The sequence below is a fragment of the Pogona vitticeps genome, chromosome 9 (genome assembly GCF_051106095.1).
Source record: "Pogona vitticeps strain Pit_001003342236 chromosome 9, PviZW2.1, whole genome shotgun sequence".
In the NCBI taxonomy this organism is placed as follows: Eukaryota; Metazoa; Chordata; class Lepidosauria; order Squamata; family Agamidae; genus Pogona; species Pogona vitticeps.
Window position 1 is genome coordinate 19,389,980 of NC_135791.1, and position 12,506 is coordinate 19,402,485.

At 42.3% G+C, this 12,506-nt stretch overlaps 1 protein-coding gene across 1 annotated transcript; it reads right to left on the bottom strand.

Annotated features, from left to right (window-relative positions):
• Positions 1 to 766: 766 nt before the first annotated feature.
• On the bottom strand, positions 767 to 6,278 carry LOC110090705 (free fatty acid receptor 3-like). The gene has a single exon (XM_020814462.3). It carries the CDS (start codon positions 6,227 to 6,229, stop codon positions 5,096 to 5,098), a length of 1,134 nt encoding a protein of 377 aa, XP_020670121.3. The 5' UTR covers positions 6,230 to 6,278; the 3' UTR covers positions 767 to 5,095.
• Between the last annotated feature and the right edge of the window lie 6,228 nt (positions 6,279 to 12,506).

A 12,506-nucleotide genomic window follows, 5' to 3' on the forward strand; every position in this document is an offset into this window, starting at 1 on the left:
CTCTATGAACCTTTGCACATCAAGTTCTTCACACTGGTACAAACATCATGTAGTGGACAGTCTTGATCTGTGATAGCTTGCAGATTGAATGATGATTTTTTAAGTGTTCTATAAGCCTACTCTTGCATTTGTATTTTGTAATGACCACATGGCTCCCTATTGTTTCCATGTTTTTGTGATGGTGATACCACCCATCTTCTCAGTTCTCTAGAGCAGAAGTCCCCAACCTTGGGCCTCCAAATGTTCTTGGACTTCAACTCCCAAAAATCCTGGCCAGCAAAGGTGGTGGTGAAGGCTTCTGGGACGTGTAGTCCAAGAACATCTGGAGGCCCAAGGTTGGGGACCACTGCTCTAGAGAACTTCTCAGTTCTCTGGGGTTCTGTAGAGAATGTGAAATAATGACTAGGCTCCTAATAATCTGCTGCTACCGAATATGGGCAGAAACAAGCAAACAAATAAAAATGGGGAAAAAGGGGGGAGAATTGCTCTTTTTGCCCACTTGTTCCTTTTGCAAAATTTCTGAAATGAAAAAAAATGCAAATGTTAAAAATATAAATAAGATGTTACATGAATACTGAAATATATTATACCTTCATTCCTTGGACATATAATTATTGCACTTCTATTTAAAGGTCCAAGTTAAATGCAATATTTTACATTAAATTTGTGAAATATTGCATTCTGCTTGTTTTTTTTTACAAAAGAACAGAAAAAATAAAATATTCTTCCATACTGTGTGCAATTTTTCTTTAGTCCTTTCCTATAGGGGATACCTGTTAATAAGGATCTTTAATGGGGAGGATTTTTTTGTTTATTGTGCCCATTTTATTTATTTTAGGCATGCCAGTGGTGAGGACAACATTTGAAAGCAGTTTCTCATGATCTAGTTAATGGACTGCTCTGCTTTAAAGGCGCAAGGGTGGAAATGATGGCCAGCCAGTCCCAGAGATGATCTGAGAAACACTTAAAAGACTGGTATTTTTTAAAAAATACAGCATATAAATTGGCAAGGTAAAATGGCAGAAGCATCTGTCCAGTACATAGAACACAACTTGGGAGGTGAAATCAGTGGAGCATATTCTTCTGTTTTCTGAATTATATGCTAGAGTTATTCTAAAGAATTATTATTTTTCCACTGGCCATTCTAACAGGCCTACTTGCTCAGTTCTATTTCAGATGTTTGCTCTTGGAGAGAAAAAACCAAATCCACCAGTTTCACTAATATTTAAAGTGACGATAACAGTCAGAAGATGAACAGTTAATGCTGCTAGATTTGTGGGGGAAAGTGTGGGGGTGTCTCATTTTAGCAGTCCTACTGTATATTTGGTGACTAATCTTGTACATTTCTATAATTCCTTGTACTTGATCGAAATTGTTGATGCTGAAAAAGATATAGTTGTACATAAGAGGAAACAAAGGGCACTTTCCTGTTGTACCTCAGGGGAAGTGGGCAAGCTTATTTCTCAAAATAGAAAAAGAAAAGAATATAGGAAATCATGACTCATTACACTTTCCCTGGAAACTATTTGCAGATGAAACTAGACAAATTGTGTGAACACAGCAGAAATTTAGTGTCTTTTACTGAAACTAACAACATGTATACTGTTTTATTCTGCTCCAGCCATCGTATTAGTCACTCATTCCCAAAGCAGAAATACAGCTGGGAGAATACTCCTGTTAATTATTAAATGAGGAATTGACGTCTCCCATCTGAGCCTATGAGAGTCTATTTCTTCGTGTCGGGACTGTGCGTGTCACCAGGGGGGAAATGAGAAGAACTGGGTGAGGAATCTTAATAAGGATCTGGCATGGGATGGGTCATGGCTGGGTGATTCGTTCTGATTTCGAGAAAAGAAGGAAAGGGCAGGCAGTATCCTAGCGACACCATGATGAGCAGGACTGAAAATATTCAGCCTCTTGTGTGCCTCCCTTATTATTTTTATCAGGAGAAAGAGGGTATTAAGGATGTGCTCTTCTCATCCACCTCAGACCCAATCTGTGAATAAAATAGGCCCACAGATGGGCACTTAACCCACCTTGTGTCCTTTCAGAGACATTCTGAACCACTCCTGCTCATTGTCCAGGACGACATTTAAATGTTTCTGGATCGATGGAAAAACAAACCCTTTTCCTCTGAATGGGGAAACACATGGCAAAGTCAAGTCACGGCAAAAGACACAACTGCACCAGGCTCCAGATGTTTGAGGGTGGGTGGTACCTGTGATACAGGGAGAATAGAAAGGCATCTAGCCAGGGCAGTTGGAGTCTGAAGAATTGGATGCTCTGTTTTGATTTTCCACTTCAGTTTTCCAGGCACTGAAAGAAAGCTGTGATCTCACAGTGAGGGCTTTTAAAGTTATGACATGCACATTTTTCTTCCCTTCTTTCTTAAAAAGCAGTGTAGGGACTCTGCTCTTCCTTCAAATCAACTGAAATTTCATTTTTTGCTTAGTCTTTCTCTCTCTTCCCTTCTGTTTTCCATCTGCACAACAAATAGGTTTATTCAAGGAAAAACATGGAAGTTTCAGTTCAAAGAAAAGAGCTGTTGTGAGTGTTCACAAAATATTAAAGTTTCTTTCTCCCTCTTGAAGAGTTAAGGTTCGCCATGGCAAATAAGCTGCTGGTCATTCTCACATTGGACACAGAAGAAAGCAGGAGAAGCAAATTAAAAAGGACACAACCAGACCTTTATTGAGAAAGTTACACTCAAGATACAAAAAGGCTAAATTATAAATGTAACTAGATAAGCGTGTGTTCCAGGGAAGGCAGAGACAGCATGTACAGTAATTTCTTTAAAAGGTGAAGATAAGATGAAGGTCAGAAAGAGATGGAAGACTGGCAGGTTTTCCTAAGAAATATCAGTCTAGCAATAGATGAAGGAAAGAAGTAGAAGTTAAAAGGTGACAGACAAGCCTTTCCGAGCCGCTACTCTTGATTATTTGGGCTGAGTAAGTGCAAAGTGGCAAAGCTTGTAAGATACCAGGCCAACACGATCATATTTTCCTTCTCCATTGGCACCAGTTCAGCATTTTCCTTAATTTTTCATTCTCTTCCCTGCTTGTAATCACATTGCATCATTTAAAGATGTTAGTATTTTTTTAATCTTGCAAATGCCAGATTGAAAATGACAGATCTGTGTTTGGAGGGGGTGTTGCTCTGCTCCACAAGAGCCTCTGAGCTCTTTACTCATCTACTGGCCACCCTCAAAATGGATATATTTATGTGAAGACAGTGCACAGCCCTAATGTACAAGGAGTCCACAAAAAAGTGGCACTGAAGACAGAGTCTACAGACAGGAAATATGGAGTCTGAGGAAAACAGGAATTACTTTGAGAATGTCGAAGCCAAGATCAAGTTCTCAAAACAACCTAATGTAGCAGGTGGTGCACGGAATATGTAATCAGGTAAACTGCAGCCCAAAATGAAATTCCTCAAGCATAAAGTCCCAGAGATCTCTTAATTAAAAAAAAAACACCTAAGTACAGAGTCTTGACATTAACCCTTAAATTTTTCTCATTTTCCTTGCCCAGTTGACTTCAATGATGGCTGCTTTCTTAAGGCTAACAGGAGTTCAGCTTGATGGAAGGGAAGATCCTAGAGACAAGATCTCACTCCCACATCCTGCTACTGTATGGTCTCATGATCTGAATATCAAAGTCCTATGCCACAGAAAATCCACAGAATTTTCACAGCTGTTTAGTGTCACCGATCGTTTGGCCTGCTGATGCCTTTCCAGGCATCTTTCAGGACCCTGGACAGGTCACACACACACATCTCAAGTGTGAGAAAGTGAAATCTTATATAAGCTCCACCAAAGCCTGTAAAAGTATGGGCCAAGGGAACTGGAAGGACTTCCTGCAGTACCACACTCCTATGGTATTAATCGATTAATTAAAAACTAGCATTAAAAAGGGGGAATGAAGACAAAGCATTCTGAAAAACAAACATTAAAACAGCTATTGTAAGAGACAGTAAAAAAAACACCAAGTTGTTACAGATTAAATCTGCTGCTTAAAAGTCATTTAAAACCATGTAGATGTATTTCTCAACAGATAAAAAAAATACACATTCATTTTTGAATAAGTCTGGGCAATCAAGAATCAATGGCTACTACAGAGAAGGCGAGGAGCAGAGTGGCCTTTTGAAGTATGGCTCCATCTATTGCTATGCAGGCCCCCCCCCATGCGTTTTCATGCCATGAATTAGATTGATGGGTTTAGAGGCCAAATCTTTGTCCAACAATTCTCTTGTGTCACAATAGACCAATAAATGGCTTGAAACGATCAAAGCTGAGGAAAAGTCCAAACCAGAAATGACCAGATACCCACTTCCAGTTTTCACTATGGGAGAGAGTTTTGGAGGGACCTAGGAAACCTAGGTACGTGGTGGCACTGCAGGTTAAACTGCAGAAGCCTCTGTGCTGCAAGGTCAGAAGACCTGCAGCCGTAAGATTGAATCCACGAGACGGAGGGAGCTCCCGTTGCTTGTCCCAGCTCCTGCCAACCGAGCAGTTCAAAAGCATGTAAAAATGCGAGTAGATAAAATAGGTACCACAGCGGTGGGAAGGTAATGTCGTTCCATGTCTAGTCACTATGGCCACGTGTCCACGGAAGATTGTCTTCGGACAAACACTAGCTCTATGGGTTGGAAATGGGGATGAGCACCGCCCCCTAGAATCGAACACAACTAGACAAATTGTCAAGGGGAAACTCCATGCCAGACCAAGACAACACAAAACACACTGTGGTTCTGCAAGCCTTGAGAATGTGAATATTTCATGGTTGTGCTGATTTCTCTTTGTTTTGCGAGAGCTCCAGAACTACCTAAAGATGCAAAAATGGCTTTCAGGGGCATGAGGATCCAAGATTGGGAACTGGAGTGTTCACTTAGGAAGTACATTACGTTGTGAATTTAAAACTTCTCCTCCTTCACTGCTACCAGCTTGTTTTGTCTTATTTTTGATGCCCGTGAACATGATTGATATACAGTGGCAAGAATAAAGTTCTCCAATTAAAAACATTGATGCAATAATTCTGCATTTGCAAGTCCTGATTGAAGATGTACATGCAGATCTTTGCTGACACATTTTGGATACTTACGAAATCTGTTTCAGAAATGCCTCAGGACCTGTGTGCACACAATCTTGCTGCTCTCCAAAACGTGCTAGCTGCAGAGTGCTCACAGCTCTGATCTCCAGGACCATGACTGCTAAAGATGATTCCCCGCCAACTGTGTGAGGAGTATCTCTTATTGCTGATCCGCTCCATTGGTCAGAGATGGATGCTCGGCCAGCTCCTGCTTCTTCGTCCTTTTCTCCAGCTTCTCTGAAGCACCATGAAGTGCAGTGTGAGGCAAAGGCTGGAAGTCTGAGGCACCTGCTGAACCAGCATTGAGCAAACTTTTGTCGGATAGTGGAGGAGGAAAAATAGAAGACAACAGGATCCAAAATGGTGTTGAAGGAGCTGAGGATAAATGCATAGGTTCTCCAGGAAGGGCTCTGGTTCTGAATGAAGCCCACGATGTGGGAGATGTTCAAGGGGCCAAAGCAGACGGCGAAATTGAGCAAAGTGGCGAAAGCCAACCCCACAGCCCGTTGCTTCCTTTGAGGCTGGATGTTGGGCAGGGAGGTGAGAATCCGAATGACGCTGACATAGCAGAAAAGAGTGACGCCAAATGGGAGCAAGAAGAGGACAAGGCTGAGTTCAAGTCGGACAGGGAGAAGGACGCGGAGCTGATTGGGGGAGAAGTCCTCATAACATGTGGTGTTGTCAAGTTGGAGCAGAGTCCTGTTGTGGTATTCCACAATGAAGACGACACTGCAGTGAGAATATGCCAGCAACCAGAAGAGTAAACTAACTGCTATTGCATAGGTTAACCTCCTCTCCAGCCTGTACTTGACAGGATAGGCGACACACAGGTAGCGCTCCACGCTCACCGCCGTGAGGAACAGGGTGCTGAGGTAGATGCTGCTATAGAAACAGAAGTTTGTCAGCGGGCAAAGGTAGACAGGGAGGGACCAAACCATGTCCGAAGCAGTCTCTGCCATCTTAAAGGGCAGAAAAAGCAGAAACAGAAGGTCAGACACAGTCAGGTTAATTAAGAGGATGTCCATGGAGGAAGGCGTCTCAAATACTTTCCTCAAGAAAGCGTAACAGGCCAGGAGGTTGGATGGGAATCCGACCACGAAGGTAAAAATGTAGGCAACAAGGAGAACAGCTTTTATGGCCATCCTTTTACCACCTGGAAGAGAAAGAATGATAAAGTGTCAGTGTCCCCATCAGAAGTGACCTATGAAATATGTTGTTTTCCCCCTAAAAGAAAATGAATAGCAATAAGATTAACATGCTGTCAAATCAATTCTGATTTATGGTGATTTTTTCTAGGTAGAGAGCACTCAAGCAGGTGCTCCAAATCTGTGAAATATCATCAGAAGTATGGAGGTAAGCCAGCGGTGTGCTCATTCATTCATTCATTCATTCATTCATTCATTCATTCATTCATTCATTCATTCATTCATTCATTCGTTAAATTTATATCCCAGCCATTTAGACAATGTCTACTGCTTAACTAAGAGGGATATGAGTTAATGATGAATTCCCTGCAGAAAATCTGAAAAGGGCAGAAATGTACAAGAAAGCCTATACTATCTGAGTCTGTCAGATATGATAGGGCCGATTGAGGCGAACAGTGCCCTGGCTGTAGAAAGGAGGAGTCTTTCACTCTCTCCCTCCCTTCCTCCTGCCCCTAAGCCCCACTGTCCCATTGCCACCCCATACAAAAACTTCACAGCTCCTGGCAGATGTTTCCAAACAGTCACAAAAGCCATCGAGAGCTTGCCTAAGGATTCCAGTTACCCGAGTTGCACGTTCATGGAATGGCTGATCAGCACAGAAGTGCCTTCAAGATATTCATTCGTCTAACCAGCTCGTCAGTGATCATCTTGCAATTGTCTTAATTTAGTAGGGGAAATGCTCTTTTAGACACTGTATAACAGGGCAATTATTTCTACTCGTGGAGTGAGGCAATCTTGCATTTCAGTCCAGTCATTTGTTATCTGTATTTTGAGTTTACTTTTTTGTTTTGTTTTCTGTAGCTTTATTTATGGTCTGGTGCCTTCTGTTTTTATCTGATTGGGTAGTTTATGGTTTTATTGGGAATTGCCCAGAGTAGTGCTACAGCATTAGTGTGAACAGTATATTACATGCATGCATGCATGCATGCATGCATACATACATACATACATACATACAGTGGTGCCTCGCTTTACGATTGCCCCACATTACGACAAAACTGCATTACGATGGTGTGAATGGGTTTTTTTCGCTTTGTGATGATCGGTTCCCTGCTTCGGGAACCGATTCTTCGCAAAATGCCGATTTCCCTCCAGCTGATTGGAGGTTTCAAAATGGCCACCGAGTAATTAAAATGGCTCCCCGCTGTTTTCTGGGATGGATTCCTTGAAAGATAGCCACTGAAAAATGGACAGTGAGTTTCCAGCCCATTGGAACGCATCAATGCGTTTAAATGGACTTTATATTTCCGCATTACGATGTTTTCGTTCTACAGCGATTTTGCTGGAACGAATTAACATCATATTGCGAGGCACCACTGTACGTTCGTACGTACATACATACATATATACATACATACATACATGGGCCCCAAATAATTTTAGAACTGCAGAGCTGGAAGGGACTCTGTGGATCACTGCGTTCAGCCTCTCTCAAGGAGACCCAGTGGGGAATCGAATTCCCAACTCTGGCTCCACTACCAGATATCTAAAACACGGAGCTATCCAGCAGTTCTGTACGATATCCAGCTAATGGGATGGGTGGAAGAGCATAAGCCCTCTCCGAAAAGGAATGTCCACTCTAAGCTCCATTGCGGATAACTCCTCAAACACAACAGCCATCATCCTGGGCCTTCTTTCCTGGTTTACAAACATCATCCTGACTCCTGTAAGATCACCCGGTCGAGAGAAGCTTTCCCTGCAGTTTGGCAACACAGATTTGGGAATTTGTGCGCGTCTGGTGTGCCACCCTTCGAATTGTTTTTTTTTTTTGCCATAGAGATTATGTTTGTCGCTACAGTGGTCGCCACTCTTTCTCCCGATACGCTTTTTTTCAGATGTTTATCCACTCTTCCAGAATTGTTCAGAAGGGAACATTTCTGCCTGACTCATTCCTAGAGGGAAATGTGTGATGGCAGGGTTTCCGAACTCCATGGTGCTCTCTGCAACATCCTTGCCATGCTTTGGAAATACCAGCTCTATTTGGAAGAAAGAAAGAAAAGAGGACAGGGACAGGGGGTGCCATGGGGAAAGTTAGGAAATCTACCCCCCATAAGACACTCCCAGAAGAGGTGGCAACCTGATAGCCCTTAGATTGACCTGCTTCTTTCCCTTCTTAGCAGGAACAATGGAAGAAACCTTTTTCAAAAATGAGGTCAGAGAGAGAGAGAGAGAGAGAGAGAAAGAAAGAAAGAAAGAAAGAAAGAAAGAAAGAAAGAAAGAAAGAAAGAAAGAAAGAAAGAAAGAAAGAAAGAAAGAAAGAAAGAAAGAAAGAAAGAAAGAAAGAAAAAGGGACTCATTGCACCTTGGCTCCTTTTGGGGAGAAAGGTGGGATACGAATATTTTAAATAAATCAATAATAAATAAAATTCCCCGACGCCCTCCCTTCGGAACTGCTCCAGGCATACACAGAGTGGTGGGCGCCGGTGCTCGCTGCTTTATTCACGGCCGTCAATGAATCCGGTTTGATGCCTAGGACGTGGACACAGGCTATAGTAATCCCGATTTACAAGAAGGGCGACAAGAAATCCCCAACCAACTACAGACCTATAAGCCTGCTCGACATTATTGGGAAGATGTACGCCAGTCACCTACTACACCAACTCCAAGATTGGCTTCTAGATCAAGACATCCTGGGACCCGAACAAGCGGGCTTCAAGGCGGGAAAGTCCACACTAGATCACTGCCTGATCTTATCTCACATGATCTCTAAATACGCCTCACAATCCAACACCCGTCTCTATGCAGCCTTTTTAGACCTAAAAGGGGCCTTTGATTCTATCAACAGAGACATCTTATGGCTAAAGCTGGCTAGGCTGGGCATCGATAGGAGACTTCTATTCTTAATTCAAAGATTGCATGCAGGCTCCACATGCCGTATAAAAATTTCGTCGAAGGGGGCTCTTTCCAATCCCATTCTCGCCAACAGAGGAGTGAAGCAAGGCTGCGTCCTGGCTCCTACCCTGTTCAATTTATTTATTAATGACCTCGCCCCACTTCTACGCAATACCATCGGACACAGTCCCAAACTAGGTCATTTACAGATACCAATCCTACTCTACGCGGACGACATGGTCCTCCTTTCCCGTACAAGGGTTGGTCTAAAGCGGCTAATTACCTGCTGTCTTGACTATCTATCACATAACAACCTGCAACTAAACTTCGAGAAAACCAAAATCATAGTCTTCGGCAAAGCTTGGAAATCCTTCCCATGGTCCTTCCACGGGAATTCCATCCAGCAGGTCAGAGAGTTCAAGTATCTGGGTGTCTTCTTCCACTACCGACACTCCTGGACAACTCACCAACGGGCAGCAACTAAGTCTGCCAAGCTCTCAGCACAAGCCATCCTACGCTTCCATCACACCTGGGGCCACGGCTACATCCCTGCAGCCCTGCAGATCTTCAACGCGAAAACAGTCTCACAGCTCTTATACGGCGTCCCCATCTGGATGTCTTCACTACACAGCTCCGTGGAGAGAGTCCAATCTGTATTTCTATACAAAATCCTAGGCCTCCCCCATTGCGTTCCATATGCTGCCCTATGTCTTGAAGGCGGTCAACAGAGAATTGAAACTAGGGCCTGGCTTAGATTCTTAAAATACTGGGTCAAAATTTGCTTTTTTTCTTCCAAGGACATCCTACTCCAAGCTCTGCTTGCTGACAGTCTGTTACCCAAAGGCCTGGCCCTATTTCTCAAAAAAATTAAGACCCTAGGGCTGTCACCAGACTCAATGGGTTCAATTCCCCCCCCCAGCGTCTTCCAAACCATCAAAAACAGGGTCTTGGACATAGAAGGGCAAACGCTGTTTAGCGCGGCCCTGAAAGTCTGCTCCCCGCTGCACTTTCAGCTACCCCTTACCCTCGGACGCAGACCCAGTTACCTACATCATCTAGAACAGCCACAAGACCGCTGGGCATTCACCCTCGCTAGATGTAACATAGTACCATCAAGTCTAGTGCAGGGTAGGTACAAGGGCTTACCAACAGAACTGAGAGTTTGCCCATGTGGCCAGGGAAAGACTGAATCCCTGCAACACATGCTATTTTACTGTACACTGTACAAGGACATCCGTCTGTCACATCTGACGGCTTTTCTCCTCTCTCATTCCGGATGGGCAGACCTGAGGAAAATACAATACCTTCTATGTGACCTTAGTAAGGAAGTCACTCTATCCACTGCTAGATACGTCCAGGCCATTATTCAGAGACGCCGCAACATGCTTCCCCAAAACGAGGGGCTCCAATTACGATTTCCTGGCACCTCCTCTTGCCTGTAATGAATCTTTCCCCAGTATTTTATTGTGTTTTTATGTTATTTATGCAGCATGCCAATAAAGGTTTCTGTTTCTGATAAATAAAATTTCCAAGTCTAATTCTGCTGGAGGAGCAGAAGGAGAGTTTGAGATCTGGTGATTACCGTCCCTTCTCCAAATCCTGCAAGCTGTTTCTTTCAAGCCTATTTGACTGCACTTACAGTAATATAATTCTTCAGCTTGCCATGTGTAATTCATTGACCTTTTTTCTAAATAAAAAGGATACCAATTCTAATAACATTTTTTTAAAAAAATCTTACTTACGCTCTAGTTGAAGACCCACATTTCCTGATGCTCAAGGGAGAAAGGAAATACTGCTTTTTAGAGATGATTCAACAGCCGCAAGTTTTAACCTTGCCACAGAAAGCATATTCACCTGGGTTCGGGGAAAAAAAAAACAGAAGCATCTGTTCGCAACAAGGAAGATCACATCTTTCTGTGGTGTTTTCGAGGAAGTGGATGAATCAATAGACTCCTTAAAATAGAAAAAAAGCAAATACAAAATGGTCAGCAGCCTCTCTAGAACCACTTGCAGTGTATTAGATTAAATCTCAGTAACGCTGGAAAGTTTTGATTGAAACCAGGTTTCAGTTAATGCCTGGCCTATTTCATAGCCATTTTACAAAACACAAAAATCTATATTTTTGTCTCATCCCCTGCTCCAAAAAATTTTAAGCTGTTGGGTATTGCATAAAAATAAAAGTCCAAAAGTAGCTGATGTTTAATATACCACACAAAGTATAGCCACATGATTTATTTGTCATTCCCAATTGCTTTTATTTCACTTAATATTAAGTAAAATAGTGGTCGTAAGACCAGATGGGCAGGGTATAAATAAAATAAATAAATTAATATAAATAAATAAATTTTGATGATTAATATAAGAAGAAAATTGAGACTAGGAACAGCAGCAGTGAAGAAATTAGAAAAGAACATCAGGTGTAAGGATGTACCAATTAAAAACTTGGCTTCCCTCCCACCAATTCTTGATTGTACTTTCTTGCTTTTGTTGTTTATTCTCCCATCTTGATCATATTATTATTGTAGATTTTATTTGTTGTTTTATTTGTTTGTGTACAATATGTTGTGAGCCGCCCTGAGTAGACTCATGTCTAGAAGGGTGGGATATAAATCCAATAATAAACAAACAAACAAACAAACATCACTGGATATATCAGATCATCTTATATATCAACTTCATCAAGGAAGTTGCTGGGGGGGGGGGAAATGATTCATTTGAAATGTGGTGCTGGAGGAGAGCTTTGCCGATACCCTGGAAAGAAAGAAAGAGACGAACAAGTGGGTCCTAGATCATATCAAGCCTGAACTTTTACCTGGAGAGAAAAAATGTTGAAACTGAGGTTGTCCTACTTTTTGCACATCATGAAAAGGCAGGATTCGCTGGAAAAGATTGGGAATACTGGGAAAGGGGGAAGGCAGCCGGAAAAGAGGGAAGACCAAATACGAGATGGACTGGCTCCCTAAGTAAGCCACAGTCTTGAGTTTACAAGAGCTTAGTAGGGCAGTTGAGGGCAGGGCATCCTGGAGAAGGCTCATGTCTAAGGTCACTATAAGTTGGAGGTGGCTTTATGGCAACAATATTCATTCCAGTACTACGTGAAGAACTTGTCTGTTGTCTGGATAGATTTTTTTTAACCCTTCACATTTTAAAATTACAAAAGGCAACCCATCCATTAACATCTAATTTTATCATAAAAGAATTTTTTTTTCAAATGGTTGTGATGACGCAAGGTCATGATGTTCTACAAGCAAAACTAATGAAGAAACGAACAAAAGCTCTGTAATGGGTTCTTCTGAATCCTCTCGCTTGCAATCTTTTGGGGAAGGAAAGAGAAGTTGTGAAACCTGGCTTCAAATGAATCAAGTTTTCTTAGAAAATCACA

Bases quoted from the DNA above. Each gene is read 5' to 3' on its own strand.
- LOC110090705 (XM_020814462.3), bottom strand. From the start codon at position 6,229: ATGGCCATAAAAGCTGTTCTCCTTGTTGCCTACATTTTTACCTTCGTG.